General features: G+C 50.2%; 1 protein-coding gene across 6 annotated transcripts; it reads left to right on the forward strand.

The window, feature by feature from the left end:
• The first annotated feature begins 502 nt into the window (after positions 1-502).
• YPEL1 (yippee like 1) lies at positions 503-18252 on the forward strand. 6 transcript variants are annotated; one of them, XR_016387565.1, is made up of 8 exons: positions 514-642; positions 12559-12841; positions 14128-14171; positions 14523-14631; positions 15328-15540; positions 16353-16439; positions 16864-17060; positions 17382-18252. XR_016387565.1 is itself a non-coding variant. In XM_030764312.2 (5 exons), the coding sequence occupies exons 2-5, from the start codon at positions 12635-12637 to the stop codon at positions 15415-15417; spliced, it is 450 nt and encodes a 149-aa protein (XP_030620172.1). In that variant the 5' UTR covers positions 514-642; positions 12559-12634; the 3' UTR covers positions 15418-18252. The 6 variants fall into 6 exon arrangements, 3 of the variants coding, with proteins under 3 accessions (XP_022406882.1, XP_030620172.1, XP_089750929.1); XR_004024937.2 differs by having other exon boundaries at positions 15328-17060; positions 17382-17517; positions 17792-18252; XR_016387564.1 differs by having other exon boundaries at positions 15328-17060; positions 17344-18252.
• The last annotated feature ends 37 nt before the right edge of the window (positions 18253-18289 follow it).

Raw genomic sequence — 18289 nt, forward strand, 5'->3', positions numbered from 1 at the left:
CGGCGTGGCCTCGGCCGACCCACGTGTGCCGGGAAGAGCAGACGACCGCCAGCTTCCCGGACTCGTGATTCCGACCGCCACAGAAACCGCTGGCCGAGATCTCAGCTCTGGGCAACCCGCGCCTGCGCGCCTCTTTTTGGGCCCGCCCCTCCCTAGCCCCGCCCCATCCCCGCCCCTCTCGGCCCCGCCCCCGCTGCCCTCGACTCTCACTGGCGGGATCCGAGGCCGCGCTCGGCGGGCCGGCCAATGGGAGCGCGACGCTCCCCCCCGCGGCACGTGCGCCCTGCCCTGCCCAGCTGAGGGCGAGCCGGCCGAGCTGTGGGCGGGGGCGCGCGGGGCGGGGGCGCGCCGTCGGGGCGGGGCGAGGGGCGGGGCGCGCGGCGTGTCCGGGGGTAGGGGCGCGCGCTGATTGGTCGGCGCCGCGCTCCCAGGCCGTTAACGGCGGCGCGGCGGGGCAGCGGCTTCAAAACAAAGGGCAGGCGGCCTGGGGGCGGCGGCGGCGGGCATGTCTCGCGCGCAGCCGGAGAGGCAACGGCCGCAGCGCGTCCCGGGCCGCGCCGGGGCCGCCGGAGAGCCGCGCCCGCGCTGAGCGAGGCCGGGCCGATGGGCGCTGCGGGCTGGGGCGCGGACCGGCGGGCGGCGGTGAGTAGGGCGGGCCCGGCGGGCGCACCGGGCGGTGTCGGCCGTGGGGCGGGGGGCGCGCTGCGGCGAGACCACCTGCGTTCGGCGCGGACCGCGACTCCGGGTCAGGAGCGTTTCCCCGGTTCTCCCTCCTCCCGCCCCTCCCCACCCCGCCCTGGAGAAGGCTCGGGAGGAGCCGCCCGCCTGACGGTAACAGGCTTTTCCCCTAAAAGAAAGGTCGCGCCTGGGGAGGGAAATGAGGACAAAAGGGGCCTCCCAGCGTGTTCACGGAAGGGGGGCGTTTCAAGTTGCCCACGTGAAGGGCGAGGCCGAAATGCCTCGCTCCGCATTCGTTCCCCACTTGTGGCACCGACTGAGTTTCACGGGCGCAGAGCCTGCAGGAGCCTGACTCCTCTCCCGGGCGGGGCCGGTCTCCAACGGGCATCGCCGGGAGTCCAGGTTACGTGTCAAGTTCTGCGTGGGTAAGGGCTGCAGTTCCGTCTTAGATGGACCACGGTGTGGACGACGTTGGCGTCCCCACCCCAAGATTCTTCTGTGCAGTTGCATTTTTCTTCTGTATGAAATATACACACCTCAACCTGTTGTTTCCTTGCAAAGAATGTTATTCTTTCCACCCGTAACCCTCAATCTCCTGAACTCCTACCTAGGCCTCCTTCCTCCGGGGATGGCCTTCAGGTGCGTCCCTGAGCAAGCTGCTGCTCTCCCTGCACCTGTGTCTGCTGCGGCCTCCGCTCTGCTCCGAGATGGAACACACGTTGGTTGAGCCCCTGCCCCTCCGCGGCAGCTGTGCTTAATCCCGGTGTTGAGTGTTGCGATCCTGCCCGTGTCCCCCCGACCCTCGCCGTGGGATCTGGTCTGAGGGGAGCTAACTCAGGCTCTGGGAGCCCCTCCCGCTGCCTCCCCTTGCATCTCAGGGGCTAGAGTGTCTTCTGCGTGTGGGAGCCCCTCAGCCAGGACCAGGGGGACCCCATCTTAGCACAGCTGTAGCACAAGTCTTGGCCTGTAGTGGGCACTTTTAAAAAGTAACTGAATGATCTTAATCACCAATCTGATTAATCGTTTTTCTGATTTTATTTTTTTTAAATTTTATTTATTTTTGGCTGCGTTGGGTCTTTGTTGCTGCGCGCGGGCTTTCTCTAGCTGTGGCAAGTGGGGGCTACTCTTTGTTGTGGTGCGCGGGCTTCTCACAGCAGCTTGTTGCGGAGCACGGTCTAGGTGTTCAGGCTTCAGTAGTTGTGGCACACGGGCTCAGTAGTTGTGGCTCTTGGGCTCTAGAGCGCAGGCTCAGTAGTTGTGGCGCACGGGCTTAGTTGCTCCATGGCATGTGGGATCTTCCCGGACCAGGGCTCAAACCCGTGTCCTCTGCATTGGCAGGCGGATTCTTAACCACTGCAGCACCAGGGAAGTCCCCGTCTTTCTGATTTTTAAATCAACTTCTTTATTTTGGAAACTTTAGATTTACACAAAAGTTGCAAGGATAGTACAGACAGTCCCAACGTGCCCCGCACTCCATATCCCCGGTGTTACCATCCCATGTTGCCATGCTATGTTTGCCAAAGTTAAAAACTGTTAGAGGTATATGCCTTTGACTAAACTCCAGACATTACTTTTTCCATTTTTGAAGCACTAAAATTTATAAAGCTCTTTATGTTGAGAGCCTTTGACCCCTACCTGCCTTCACCAGGTTCCGCCAGGATCCTCTCAAGGGGCGGGGGTGGCGGGTACAGACGGCAAGGACTTTCCATGCAGTGTCTTTTTCTCCCTGGTAGGCTGATGAGTGGAACATAGTTTCAAATATGAAGAAGCAGTAGAAGTCCCCTGCTTTAAAACCTTCTCATCTCTGACACTTTATTTGCAAGTCACTTGCTTTTAACTTCTTAGAAAGTAGTTAGATCTGCTAATCAGCAAAACCTGCAGGGAGTGGGAATTGTGAGCAGAGAGTTGATTGAGGGGAGGATGGAGAAAGTTCTGAACCGCCAGGTCACTGGAGGCTGAGGGTTCCGGGGAGGGCAGTGTGAGTTGAATTCAGCAAAGAAGTCGAGAGAATGAGGTCCAGTCAGCTGCCGGCGACATCACTCCCGTGATAGTGGCACCGGCACTGCTGAAAGCCTGTCGCCGGTGATGGAGCCAAGCCACGTAATTCATACCTGGGAAGCCTGAGAACCAGGACCAGGGTTCCCCATGGGGTTTGTGAGGCGTTGAGACAGCTTGCCAACCCTAGGCTACTGCAACAGCAACCTGACACCTGGTGTGATTCTTGGGTCCTCTGTGGGACTCACGATTCACCCCCATTTTACAGATTGGGTACCAGCTCAGCTTGAGGCCCCACAGGCTCTGCGTATGTGGCTTGGTTGGGTCGAGCCCCCTCAGCAGCCTGACTCCCGCAGCCACATGGCCCCCAAAGCCCCAGCACCGGCCCCATTCTGGCTTCTCTCTGCCTCTCTGTTTTTTCCCTTCCCTTCCCCAACACAGGGCTGCTTAATTATGTTTCAATTAGCATGTGCTTAATAAAATGGCATAAGATTCCCAGGCTCTTTCCTCCCACTTCCAGCTGAAGACAGGGCAGCCCTCCCTCTGTCATGCCTGCATCTTCCCTTCTTAGCGAGGAAAAAGGCAACCTCTGCTAGGAGGCGTCCCAGGGCCACAGCTGGGAAACTTAGTTAGTGGGAGAAATTAAAAAGAATGTATCACAGGTTCTTAGAAAAGAAAGGCTCAGTGCCAGCGCCCTCCTCAGCAGTCTTGTGGGAGGAGGCGGAGGCAGGCCACGCTGGGGGAATGAGGGGGCTGGTTATGGGGGGACGTGGGGGCAGCTGGTGGGGCATGAGGGCAGAGGGGGCTTCATCTGAGGGCACAGGAGGCGGCCGGGAGAACTGAAGGAGTCTTCTTGCCCCTCCCAGCGGGTCCAGGAGTCCAGGAAGGCTGCGGTTCCAGGGACGTGGAAAAAAACTTTTCACCCTCTAATTTAAGTAGGAAGTCCATGTGTGAAAAGGGAAGCTGGTACTGCCCAAAGCAAATTGTACACGTGCTGTTGCTCTTTGATGGACACCTTCCATGCCCCCCCCAACGCCTGTGGGCCCATGTGCTGTGTGTGTGTGTGTTTGTGATCGGTACCTACACTTGGTATCAAAATCAAAAGTTACAAAAAAGTAGATGGTGAGAAGGAAGTGGCCGAGGCCCCACCTTAGAAACAGTTCTGTTAAGTCCATCAGTGCATTTGGCCAGTCTCTTGGTGAGACGGGAGATGGTTTCTAATCTCTAGTTATTACAGGCAATGTTGTAACAGCCTTTTCCCGGGTTACTTTGCACAGGGGCCAAGCAGCCTGGGGGGAAATGCCGGGGATGGACCCTGGGCCTGGGGCCTGCACCTAGGAGCGCCAGTGGGTGCTGCCAGATGGCAGTGATGTCCCAGGTGCCTTCGCCAGTGGGGTTGTCAACTTTTTAAAATTTTTGCCAACCTGCTAGGTTGTAAGACAGGTACAGTGTGCCTTTGGTTTGCATCCGTTTGTGATGTTCACACCTGCTCACGTGTCTACAGACACGTGTTTACAGGGGTCCAGGGTGTAGATTCTCAGCTTTGAATCCAGCTGCACAGCTTGCTTACTAGCTCTCGGGGTGTCCGTTTCCCTGTCTGAATGGTGGGACTAATCAGACCACTCGTGTCTTAGGGCTGCTGTTAATTCATGGGATTCTCATAGACCAGCAGCAGCCTGGGCCACAAGGCTCTTTGGCACCTCGTGATGGTGCTGGATGGGCTGCTCTCTCCTTGCTGGATGGGACAGGCGCGTGGGCAGCACCTTGGCCTTCTGAGCTGTGTTCTTCCCCACTGTTGCCAGCGCTGGAGCTTGTGCACCAGCCCCAGGGAGACCCGCTTCCCTGCCCACCTGTGCCTCCGTCCCTCCCCGCAGCCAGATGGGCGAGGCAGGGCTGGAAGGACAAGTGAACCCGTATGGGGACGAGAAGGGCCGGGAGCCCACGCCCTCCCAGGAGTGTCAGCTGCTTGCTTGGGTGCTGGTTCTCAGGGTTTGTCTTTGGAAGCGTGGTAACAGCACCATATGGACATGGGCCTGATTTACGCTGTCTTAAAATAAATATCCATGCTTATTTTAGGAGAGAAACTTCTGGAATCCAGAATGTTGTTTTTGGCCTAAGAACTTACCCCACACTAACATCTTCGTGGGGTGGTGGCTGCTCCCCAAACCCCGGGGACACAGCGGCTGCAGTAGGCACGTGATGCATTGCACCTCAGGTACTAAGGTGGGTCCTGACTTGTCAGCAGGTGTGGTTGGAAGAGCCCGTCTGAGTACTGGTGGCTGGAGAACTTGGCCAGGATTTCCCTGCCTCGGGGACATCCAGCCTGAAAGCCTAGTTAAATCACGACGTGCTTCTCTGTGACTGAGATCCAGCCAGGTTGAGCCGCTGCTCCGCTAGGACCCCTGGGAGGGCGGTGACAGGGGCGGAGGGCAGGACACAGAGGGCGGGACGCCAGGGTGGGAGGCACACCCAGCCTTTGAAGGGTGACTGTGGGTGCTGAGGATGGACCAGGCTCCACAAAGGTGACAGGAGCCCGAGAGTGGGGCTGCTCCGAGGGAAGGGGCGTTCAGGTAGGCCCCCGGCATGTGGGGGGCATTCACGGCATGGAGAAATTCAAAGAAACAGAAACACTTGGCAAGTTGCCACTTTATTTTATTTGCGGGATCTTAGTTCCCCAACCAGGGACTAAACCCGGGCCCCCTGCAGTGGGGGACGGAGTCCTAACCTCTGGACTGCCAGGGACGTCCTAAGTTGCCCCTTTAAATAAGAGTCGCCCCATCAGAGGCCACTCTGATTTAGAAACGAGGGGTGTCCTGCTTTCTAATTATGAGTCAGAGTGGTGTCATTTGTCTAAAGGATGGGCTAAGTGAAGGCCGTTTCTTTAGTCTCTGTTCAGGTCACTGGGAGCCCTGCTTCTGCCACTAACGGGGCCCAGGACTCTGAAGGCCTGAACCACCAGGGATAAGAGAGGAGTTTATTCATTTAAGGGTCCTTTAAATACAAAGAGAAAAACTCAGGTGAAGATACTGAAACAGACAACATGTGTTCAGTCAGCATTGCAGTCAGAACAAGCGCTTTCCGTCCTTGCTAAGGCTGGTTTTTCTGTCCTGAGCCGGGATACCCCAGCCTTGGTGAGTCTGAATGACCCTGAAATGACCGCTCCCAGGCCGGCTCCGGCACAGCACGAGCTTCCCTCTGGCTGCTTCTGGCCTCTGACGTGTTGGAGTTCAGGACACACCACCCCAACGTGTGGCACCTAGGCTTCCTGAGTATCTTAAGCTTGAAGCAGTTTGAGAAAACAGCAGAAGCGGGGTGGTCAGAGTGACCTTCTTCCCTGAACCCGGCCATGAAACTCCCCTTTGAGAGGGCCCCCTCCCTGCACCAGGAAGAGGGAAGGCAGGGAATTGGGGCCGAGAAATCTGTATAAACAAACCTTGTCTTGTCTTCCTAGTTACTCCTTCACCATGGACCACCCCAGCCCAAACCCCTCCAGCCTCATCAGTTCTTCACAAACTTATTGATTCCTTGTCTAAAAGGTATAAAAGCTTCCTGCTCCTGTTACTCTGTTAGTTTCATTTTCAGACCCAGCCAGGGACCCTAAGAGGGTCAAGGAAAACTTTCCCTCCCCTGCAGACACTTGTAAGATAAGTTCTAGACTCAAAGCTCTCTCTTTGTCTCGCTGACTCCCTGGCTCATTTGTACACACACATACACCCTCCTGGATTGTGATTTGAATTGCATTTAACAATTACTTTGGGGACGGTTCATATATTTACAGTATCTTCCAGTCCTGGTCATGATTTAGCTCTCCATTGCTTTAGGTTTTTATTATACCCCTCAGAGTTTTCTAATGTTCTCTGTAAAGGTGTTTCCGGTCTTTGAATGTGCTCTTAGATACTTTATTGTTACACTGTTGTATGAGAGTATGTTTTCCCTTATAAGCCTTTTCTTGATTTACCAGCTGGCTGGGACTTCTGGTACCGTTGAATGGAAGTGGCAGTGTAGAGAGCATCCTGGTTTATTCCTGATGTCAAAGATAATGTTTTCTAAGTTTTACCATTAAGCATGATGTTTGCTGTGAGTGGTTTTGGGATTTTTTTATTTGTTTGGTAGATGCCTCGTAAAAGGTAAGGAAGTTCTCTTACAATCTTAGTTTGTGTGGAATGTTTTTTAAATTGTGAATGGATGTTAAATTTTTGTTGAATGCTTTTTTTTTTTTGCATCTATTGAGATAAACAGAACAATTGGTGGTAAATTTTTCTGATATTAAATGATCTTGCATTCCTGTGATAAAATCACCTTAATTATATTGTACCATCCTTTAAAATACTGCTAGACCCTGTTTGGTCATATTAGGATGTTTGCATCTTGGTTTCTTTGAAGAAACTTACAGTGAATTCCCTTTTTTTTTTTTTTTTTCCTGCACCGCGGGTCTTTCAGGATCTGTTCCCTGACCAGGGGTTGAACCGGGGCTACAGCAGTGAAAGCCCAGAATCCCAACCACTAGGTCACCAGGGAACTCCCCTGAATTCCATTCTTGTACTGCCCTGACCCGGGTTTGGTGTCAGTTTAAGCTACATCAGATGGTTGGAGAGTGCTTCCCCTTTCTCTTTCCTGAAAGAGTTTGTGTTGGATTGGAATGAATTCTTCCTTGAAGTATGGTGGAACTCTTCAGGGAAGCTCCTTGCCTGTAGGTGTGTTTGATTTGCATTGATATGTGTGCATATTGGGGGAGGAGACTTTTTACCAGTGATTTGATTTCCTTGATGTTTATAGGATTATTCAGGTTTTCTATTTCTTCTTGAATCATATATATTTTTTTATTTTTTATTTTTATTTTTCTTTTTTTGCGGTATGTGGGCCTCTCACTGTTGTGGCCTCGCCCGTTGCGGAGCAAAGGCTCCGGAAGCGCAGGCTCAGCAGCCATGGCTCACGGGCCCAGCCGCTCCGTGGCATGTGGGATCTTACTGGGGCGCGAACCCGTGTCCCCTGCATCGGCAGGCGGACTCTCAACCACTGCGCCACCAGGGAAGCCCTTGAATCATATTTTTAACTTAATGTTTTCCAGTAATTTATCTGTGTGGTTTACATTTTCCAATATATTGACTTAAATTGACCGCAGCACCTCTTCCCCATGAGACTTGCCCCCAGAAGGCATTTCTGATGGCTGGCTCTGCTGTCAGAGGTCATTAGTCTTTTCCGAGAATGCACATTTGCCTTGGCGATCCCCCCTAGTGGATCCAAGTTTTCCTTTTCTGTTTCAATATTTTTTTCCTATTTCTTTCCCTCCTTATATTTTTTGGGGGTTCTTTTCCTGTTACTTCTCAAACTTCTTAAAGATGGGTGTTTAGCTCATTAATTCCACCTGCTTATTTTCTAATAAGAGTCTACATTCCCCTTTAAGTTCTGGTAAGTACCTATTTTGTTATTGTTTAGTTCAAAATATTTTCTAATTTCCATTATTCTTAGACGCATGGGTATATAGAAGTACATTTCCTAAATTATAAACATATGGGGATTTTTCTTTTTTTTTTTTTTTTTTTTTTTTTTGCGGTACACGGGCCTCTCACTGTTGTAGCCTCTCCCGTTGCGGAGCACAGGCTCCGGACGCGCAGGCTCAGCGGCCATGGCTTACGGGCCCAGCCGCTCCGTGGCGTGTGGGATCTTCCCGGACCGGGGCACGAACCCACGTCTCCTGCATCGGCAGGCGGACTCTCAACCACTGTGCCACCAGGGAAGCCCGAGGATTTTTCTAGTTATACTTTATTATTGATTTCTAATTTAATTGTATTGTGGTCATCAGAGAATATACTGTGGTTTCAGTCCTTGAATTTGTTGAGATGTGCTGTGTGGTCAACTTTTGTAAATGTGTGCAGTAAATGAGTCTGTGGTTCTTAGATACAGTTTTCTACATGTATTTTAATTCCAGTTTCTTCATCACAATGTGCAAATCCTGTATATCTGCCCTCGTTTGTGGTGTTTTACCAGTTAGTGAAAGATGCAGTAAAATATATACTATATTTTATACAAATATATACTACGTATTTATATATACTAAATATACTATAAATATATAAATTACTATGTAAACTATTTATATACTACAATTACTAGTCCTATTTTGATTATAAATTTATCTCAAGGTTTTTTCAATTTTTGACTTACATATTTTGAGACTGTGTTATTAGGTAACAGTATTTACACTTGCTGTTTATCTCCCTGCTGTTTTATCTCATAAAGTTTTTCGATTAAATATTACTGTGTAGGGACTTCCCTGGTGGCACAGTGGTTAAGAATCCACCTGCTGATGCAGGGGACATGGGTTCGATCCCTGGTCCAAGAAGATCCCACATACCCTGGAGCAATTAAGCCCGTATGCCACAACTACTGAAGCCTGTGTGCCACAACTACTGAAGCCTGTACACCTAGAGCCTGTGCTCTGCAACAAGAGAAGCCACTGCAGTGAGAAGCCCGCACACCACAACGAAGAGTAGCCGCTGCTCGTGGCAACTAGAGAAAGCCTGCGCGCAGCAACAGAGACCCAATACAGCCAAAAATAATTTTAAAAAATTTTAAAATGTTACTATATAAGCAAAATATGAGTATATTTAATATAGTTTTTACTTTATTATTATTTTTCAATATTTGTTTTTAGTTTGGCTGCGCTGGGTCTTTGTTGCGGCATGCGGGCTTCTTAGTTGCGGCATGCAGGATCTAGTTCCCTGACCAGGAATCGAACCCGGGCCCCCTGCATTGGGAGTGCGGAGTCTTACCCACTGTACCACCAGGGAAGTTCCTTTACTTTATTATTTAAATATCTTTTTCTATCCTTTTGCTACTTTAACTTCTATTTTTTGTTAATTTTTATTGAAATATAGTTGATCTACAATGTTGTGTTAGTTTCAAGTATACAGCAGAGTGATTCAGTTATACATATATACATATACTGATTCTTTTTCAGATATTTTTCCCTATATGGGAAAGATTACAGAATATTTAGTAGAGTTCTCTGTGCTATACAGCAGGTTCTTGTTGGTTATCTATTTATATATAGTGGTGTGTGTAAATTAATCCCAAGCTCCTAATTTATCCCTCCCCCCCAACCCCCTGCCCTACCTTTCCCCTTTGGGAACCATAAGTTTGTTTTCTAAGTCTGTGAGTCTGCTTCTGTTTTGTAAATTAGTTCATTTGTATCAGTTTTTAGATTGTACCTGTAAGTGGTATCATATAATAGTTATCTTTCTCTGTCTGACTTAACTTCACTTAGTATGATCATCTCTAAGTCAGTCCATGTTGCTGCAAGTGGCATTATTTCATTCTTTTTTATGGCTGAGTAATATTCCATTGTAGAAATATACCACATCATCTTTATCCGTTTATCTGTCGATGGACACTTAGGTTGCTTCTGTGTCTTGCCTATTGTAAATAGTGCTGCAATGAACATTGGGGTGCATGTATCTCTTCAAAGTATGATTTTCTTCGGATATTTGCCCAGGAGTGGGATTGTTGGATCATATGGTAGCTCTGTTTTTAGTTTTTAAGAAACCTTCATACTGTTCGCAATAGTGGCTGCACCAATTTACATTCCCACCAACAGTGTAGGAGGGCTCCCTTTTCTCCACATCTTCACCAACATTTGTTATTTGTGTTCTTTTTGATGATAGCCATTCTGACAGGTGTGAGGTGATATCTCATTGTGGTTTTGATTTGCATTTTTCTGTTTTAACTTCTTTGTGTGAATCACATACATACAAGATGTCCATAAAACAAATATACTGTTAGCAAATAATTATGATTCATAGGTCTGTGTTGCCACCACCCAGGTTCTAGCCATATCTTTTTATCCTTTCTGCATCCTTGTTTAAGGTGTGTGTCTCATAAGTAGCATCTAGATAAAGTTTGTTTTCTGTCTAGTTGAAACCTTCAACTCTAACATTTAGTTCATTTATATTTAATATATGCATTGAAATATTTGGGTTTAAATCTTCCTTCTGTCTTTGTGCTTCCTGTTCTTCCCATGGTGTTTTTCCTCCCTTCCTCACCTCCCTTTACAGGTTTGGAAGTTATACACCTGCTCTTTGTTCTTGCAGAAGTTTCATCAGAAATTACAACATTTATCCTTAATGTACCAGAATCTACATTTAATCCATACGTGGGTCTTCTTTTTTGGACAGTACCCAGACTCTGGGAGTCATTGGTCTGAGCCTTCACCCTGGCTTCTCCTGCTCACATATCATGAGCGGATCTCTTCAAAGTTCTGTGAGACGCTGCTGCTCTGCCCACCTGCACATTGACCATTTTCTTTACTCACCATTCCGCCTTCTTTTAGAGTCTGAAGTTTAGACTTTAGTGGGGGTTTTTTGTTTTGTTTTTCTGTCTGAATCATATCCTTGGATTTCCTTTAGAGATATTTTGCAGAAGTCAAACTTTTTAGTTGTCTGCAAATGTCATTTCCTGAATTCTTTTTATTTATTTATTTATCTATCTATCTATTTATTTATTTATTTATGGCTGTGTTGGGTCTTCGTTGCTGTGCGCAGGCTTTCTCTAGTTGCGTGAAGCAGGGGCTGCTCTTCATTCCAGCGTGTGGGCTTCTCACTGAGGTGGCTTCTCTTGTTGTGGAGCACGGACTCTAGGTGAATGGGCTTCAGTAGTTGTGGCTCGCGGGCTCTAGACCGCAGGCTCAGTAGTTGTGGCGCAAGGGCCTAGTTGCTCTGCGGCATGTGGGATCTTCCCGGACCAGGGCTTGAACCCGTGTCCCCTTAACCACTGCGCCACCAGGGAAGCCCCCATTTCCTGAATTCTTGAAAGATATTTTCACTGCATGTAGAATTCTGGGAAAGCAGTTATTATCTTTCAGGACTTTACAGGTACCTTCCCCTACTGCCTTCTGGGCTCCACTGTTTTACTTGGGAAGTTGCTGTTGAAAGGTAATTTTCCCTTCCTTTCTGGATGCTTCTAAGACTGTTTTTCTTTTTTCTTTGATGTTCTGCAGTTTCACTGTTATGTGATCAGCTGTGGCTTTTTTATTTATCTTGCTTGGGATTGTTGGACTTGTCTGTGGATTGGTGTCTTTCTTCAGTTCTGGAATCGCCTCCTCATCTCCTCACATAGTGCCTCTGCCCCATTTTCCTCTCACTTTACCTTCTGTAAATCCACACACTTCTGTGCTTTTGCTGTCAGATCCAAGAAGTCACTGCCAAATCCAACATCATGAAGATTATTCCCTACATTTTCTTCTAAGGGTCTTATAGTTATAGTTTTTACATTTAGTTCCTTGATCCATTTTGAGTGCATTTTTGTATATGGTGTGAGGCAGGGGTCCAACTTCATTCTTTCGCATGTCAATATCTTGTTTTCCCACACCATTTGTTGAAAAGACTGTTCTTTCCACATTGAATGGTTGTGACACCCTTGTTGAAAATCACTTGACTTTATATGTGAGGGTTTACTTCTGGACTGACACGTAATTTCTCAGAGATTAATACTGGATCCATCACACACGTATTCATAAATGTCATGGTGCTTTGAGTCGCCAGTTCCATTGTTTGGGACAAGATGTATGCAGTGCTGCTGGCCTCACTCAGATGGGAGTTGTGTTGGCTGCTGTTTCCCGTTTTCTGAAGCCACACAATATAAGGTGTATTTGGGCAAGTTTTCTCAAATTATTTATGTGTAAAACTAGTTCACCTGCCACTTCCAACTAAATTTAGAATGGCTAAGCCATGATTAGCTATTAGTGTTTTATGTACTCATATTACTATTGAAGTATTAGATCTTTAACGTCTAGGCCTGCACGTCCCTTCTTCACAACAGGCTTCCTAAACACACTTTTTGTGTTTCATTCTCTCTGTGACCCTCTGCTCTGTGTTGACTTGTTGACAGGTTGTGGCGTTTTTCTCTCACCCCGGCTGTGTGGACAGAGCCACACGCCCTCCTAACAACAACGGCTCTTGCGTGCATGTTCCAGTGTTTCTTCTGTCAGAGAGCCCAGCAGAGCTGCAGCTCCTCCCGTGCCAGCCCTGAGCTGAGCCAGGAGTGCCCAGCAGAGATGGTGAAGATGACAAGGTCCAAAACTTTCCAAGCGTATCTGCCAAACTGCCACCGAACGTACAGTTGTGTCCACTGCAGGGCCCACCTGGCCAATCACGATGAGCTGATCTCCAAGGCAAGTGTCTGGTCAAGAACTCAGTAGGCTGTCCTCAGCCATGATCACTGAGCCTAAGTGTAGACAAATACTGAACCACCCCATGGCCTCCTGGGTTTGCTGGGCCCAGAATGTCTGGAGCCCTGTGGATGGCACTGAGGGAAATTGTGTGTGTGAGTGGGGGCAGCTACATCGTGGTCTTGGCCGAGTCGTGGGTTTTGGGGGCCAGGCCACGGGCCTCTGAAGATCCCACAGTAAGATGAGCCAGTGACTTGTAAGAGCAGTTAAATTCATGTAAAGCCAGAGGACGTGGACAGTACAAAGGAAGCCTGGAAAATCTGTGGAAATAGTTTCATAATAAGGGAATTAAGAAAATTTTAAAACTCAGAATGGTTAAGAAGAGAAGAGGCTGCCTTGGGGGCAATTGGATCTTTCAGGAAAGAGCCTGGGAGGGAAGCTCTGCCAGGGCCACGGTGCTGTGGGGGCCACGAGCAGCCCCCTGGGGGTGAAGAGGGCAGGACCTGCCTCATTGCCTTGAACTCTTGACTAGCAGTTTGTCCTGTTTATAACCAACCACTTGGGAACATTTAAAACAATCCCTCGGGAGACAGTGATTGTCCTCCCTCCCCGTGCTTGTGGGTCACGACCCCCACCCGTCCTCTAAGTCTGCCTCCCTGGGCAGGAGCCTTCTGCTCCTTTGAAAACAAAGTCATCAAGAAGCTTCTGGAATCCATGCTTAGGCCTCTTGTTTCAGGCAGTTAGAACATCATCTCTGTACTTGTGATAAGTGACAGGGTCCTTTTTTTGGGGGGGGGGACACGTGCGGCTTGCAGGATCTTAGTTCCCTGACCAGGGATGGAACCTGTGCCCCGTGTAGTGGAAGTGCAGAGTCCTAACCACTGGACCACCAGGGAAGTCCTGGGTCCATCATCTTAAGGGAAAGCCATCAGATAAGGTGGTGTCTGTGCCATCACTGCTTCTGTGGCCATTCAGAAGTTTCAGTGGAAGGGCAGCCCCTCAGCACCAGCTTCGGAGGGAGAGCTGCTCTGGGGCCTCCAGATCGGCCGTGTAGCTCAGGCACTGCTCTGGCCACACGGTGGGGGGAGTGGGTTGTTAGTGTCGAAAAGGAATTTGAGGTGCTTCTTTCAAAGGACCCCAAAGCCAGTAGTAAGCTGTTCTTTAAAATAATCAAGCCTGGCCCTCTGGGTGGAGCCGCCCCGACGTGGCCTTGCGTTCCGGCTGGTGATGAATGGCGTCACTTCCATCTGACCACGACAAAGCCTTTAACCCCCCTTTCTTCTTTGCAGTCCTTTCAGGGAAGTCAGGGACGAGCCTACCTCTTCAACTCAGTGTGAGTACCACTGCCTTGGCCTTGCCAGTGCCGTGTCTGCCACCAGGCCCCGCGTGCTGCTCCTGAGAGCCTGCCAGTGCTCGCTGCCATCGAGGGCTCGGAAAAGCAGATGCTTTTTTCCCAGGCTGGGTGTGGTTTGTTTCCCACTAGGGTAGATCTTGATTTCCACCGAGACAGCAGGACTGTGGACCCCTCCCCACAGCCTGTCCCATCCTGAATTCTCGGGGGAGGCAAGAAGTTGTTCAAAGGTGGGGGGAGTCAGGAAGGACACCCTGTGTCCTGGGAACAGCTGGTGGGGGCAGAACTGTAGGCCCGGGGCCCCATGAGGGTCCCAGCGCCTCCTCCCCACAGGGTGAACGTGGGCTGCGGCCCTGCGGAGGAGCGGGTCCTTCTCACCGGCCTGCATGCCGTGGCGGACATCTACTGTGAGAACTGCAAGACCACACTCGGGTGGAAATACGTGAGTGACCGCGGGTCCGCTGTAATAAAGAACACGTTCCCAGTGGAAACAAAACATGCCAGGAAGCGGGATAGGTGCTGCCAGTCAAGGAACACGTTTTAAAACCACATCTTTTAGAGTCCATAGACTGGGGGAGGGAGGGATGGTCACCAGCCAGGTGGGAGGTGGGGGACTGGACATGACCCTGCAGTTGTGCTCACAGCAGACCCCTCGGGGCCCACCCCCAGGACCCGCCTGGGCCCTGTGCCCTGGTCCTGTCCCACACACCACCCACCCCCAGACTCCAGCACGGGGGGGCTGTGTCTGAGCCACTGCATCCCTCGCCCCCGAGAAGGGCCTTCCCCTGTCCACCATCTGTGACCCTGAGGACTTCACTCCCCTGTACCTGGAGTCCCGGGAAGGAGGCCTTTGCTTGGCTTCCCTTCCCAAACTGCCCTGCACGTGGTCGGTGCTCAGTAACAAACTTGAATCAATAGTTCCCAACAAGTTTCACCATCACTCTGCGAGTCCAGGCCAGACCTGCCCTGCTCCTGAGGGCTGGTCACCCAGATAGCCACCCCTCCCCTGCCCTGGACCACACGGCGCAAGGGGCGTCTGGGGAGACATGATACTGCAGTTATTTTCTTTGCAAAGTGTAAAATGAAGTTGAAAAACAAAACCGATTCTGTCCTGAAACCTTGTCTCTCTCTTTTCAAGGAACACGCCTTTGAGAGCAGTCAGAAATATAAGGAAGGAAAATTTATCATTGAGCTTGCTCACATGATCAAAGACAATGGTTGGGAGTAAAGTGAAAACTTTTGAATACGATTTTGTGAAAGAGACGGTAAAAGTAATGGAAACATAGGCACATCTGATGGCAGTTTCTTGAACTCGAGCCTCACAGGCGGCCTCTCCAGGCCAATCCCCTGGGTAAGGCGTCCCTCCAATCTGTGTCTTCTTCAATAACACGGTTATTTCTGAAAAGTTTCAATGCCCTTTTTCTAATTTCTCAAGATGTAGAGAAAAGACCTAACCAACTGGTGACTTATCCATCCAGCTAACACCTTCTTTAACCAATGCCTTTAAGATAGTTTGGCTGTGCTCCTTCGTGTTTGATAGAAAACCAGACCGAAGCCCCAAAGCCCACAGGGAGGTCTCTTCGGAGAGCCAGGTTCCCCTCTTGTTTGGAGAGAAGGTATGGTAACTTCTCCCCGATTCGCGGAACAACAACGTTGGTTATTCTTCTTGCAGATGAGCTGTGAGGGCACTGCTTACTTAGGAATCTCTCAGAAATCTATGAATCTATGCACGAAGGGTGTTTTTTAGCCTTGTTCAAAAACAGAGGCCACCAGTAATAACATTTTAGATAAGCTATAGAGAAATGTGTCTAATGTAACATGTTTATTTAAGCCAGTAGCTTCCTTATCTCACAGGCGAGTGAACGAGTCGTTAGCAGAGACGGTCTTGGGCCAGTGTGCAGGCCCAGGCCCATGGGGGCTCCAGGTCAGGCACTGGGCGGCTGGTCCATGGAGTTAAGAGTGGAACGCGCTGGACCAAGGGAAATCGGGTTTCCTTTTCTACTCTGATGTACTTGAAAAAAAAGAATTATTTTTTGCATATTTGAAAGAGGCCAGAGCAGGCTAAGCTTCCACATTTGCCAGATAGTTTTAAAATTTTGCAAAAGGTTACAGTTGGAAGACAGGTTTAAACTTTGCAGTGAAGATGTTTGGTTTGCTCAACAGGTCCCTGTGCCTCCCTGGTTCTGTCCTGTGGGCCGACACAGGCAAGGCCCAGCAGCCAGCCTCCCGAGTCCTGCGTTTCTGCCACAGGTTCAAGTTCCGACTTACTGTGCCTATGCACGGAGTGGGCACCACCCACGGGTTCTGGCCGCTTTGCAGAGAATGGAGGCCAAAAGGCATTCCCACAACAGTTTTCGTTTTCAGTGTTCTACCTGGCTCTGGCCAGTGGGCCCAGCCTGCCACTGGGCGTCTGGGGGCCATCAGTGTGGTCACCGGGTCATGAGACTCCTGGGACCCCAGTGCTGAGGGTCAGAGAGAGGGCTGAGGGCGGGGGGAAGAGAGGAGGGTACAGGCCAGCTCCCAAACTCCTTCAGACGAGGTTAGTTCTATGGCCACAAGCGTGAGCTGGCTGGGGACAGAGAGGGACTGGCTGCCAGTTGGTGGGTGGCCCTCCCCTGACCCCCAGCCACTCACCTGGGCTTCCCTTTGACACCATCTCTGCCTGGACCTGCAGCCTGGATCGTGGGGAGTGTGCTGCCTGCCGGGTCGTCCACGAGGGTGACCAGCGGGCCTGAATGCATCTCAAGTTGCCAAGGGAAGTGCTTGGCACAGCGCAGACCTCCACTGCAGGCACTCTGCCGCCTCCCAAGCTGGGCCCTGGGCCTGGTCCTCAGTGCCCCGTGAAGGCCCAGCCAGCACCTTCCCTGAGACGTGAGTACAAATCCCTGAGACCCCACCTGAGCCAGCGGCTCCTCAGCCGGGCTTCCTCCCCAAGCTTCAGCCTGTGGCCCAGCTGCTTCTCCAAAAGATGCTTCCTGACGCTGAGGAACCTCCTAAAATTCCTTTGTATACACTCAACTTATATTTAGAGCTTTTGTATGTTCTGAGCACAGTTACTGCTCCTCTGCTCTGAGCACTTTGGTTTTGTGCCGTCTCTGTGGTGGCATCGAAGTGTTTTTACCAGTGGTCCATGATGACTTTTGTATTTTTGTAGCTGACACCAACAAAGACTCTTAACACTTTTCTTGTTAGTCTTCTGCAAAATCCGAGCTCCTTTTGAAACCAAATGAACTGACCGTGAGCAGCTTCGAGGACGGACACTCACGAGACCACAACCAGATGTGCTGGTCAAGTGCTGGGATGCGCCACCCTTTTAAATTCCTAAACAGTAAATATCACCCTGTGACTTTTATTTATTTAAGATATTTTTTTTCCTTGCGAAGAGTGGGAGGTGATGCCAGGATTATAAATGCATTTAAGTTAAACTATGTAATGTCTTCTGCACAGTACATATACAGTATTTTTATACCTTAATGCTTATTCTTGATGGCATCTGTCAGATATTAGGAGGGATCAGAAATGGGAGTTGTTTAAAAAGTTCTTTAATTTACCTGATAATCTCACCAGGGAATTAACAAAATCTGAATGTTTTTAATGTCTAGAAAACTACAATTTAAGCTCAAAACGACCTACAGAAATGTAAACCCTCATTTGTCTAAGGCTCTGGGCAGGCCTGTCCTTCACTGTGGGTGGCGCCGCGGGGCTGCAGCCCAGGGTGGCCGGCCTTCCCTCAGGGCAGTTGGGCATGGCTGCAAGACAGACGGATGGACAGAAGCCCAGGCCAGCCCGAAGGTTTGCCCCTCAAGCAGGACTGCCAAGCTCATATGCACAGGCTTCCTCTGGCCCCACGTCCGGCTCTCCGTCCTCTGTCTGTGTGAGGTTTAAAAATAAAGCTTCCAACATCCAATGTCTCCTAGTTAGCAGCATCACAGGTCTCGCGACCTGATGGGGTAGCCAAGGAGCTGCTGAGGGCGGAGCCCCCAATCTGGGGGTCCAGGCGCCCTAGGCAAGCGTCCCCGTGTGGCCCACAAGAGCACTTAGGCTGGCCGTCACCAGGCCTGGCCACCTCATCCCCGTGACCCCAGCTCCCGGAGACAGCA

Source organism: Delphinapterus leucas, chromosome 14 (assembly GCF_059928025.1).
Source record: "Delphinapterus leucas isolate spDelLeu-1000000601 "Yukka" chromosome 14, BTC_Dleu_Yukka2, whole genome shotgun sequence".
NCBI lineage: Eukaryota > Metazoa > Chordata > Mammalia > Artiodactyla > Monodontidae > Delphinapterus > Delphinapterus leucas.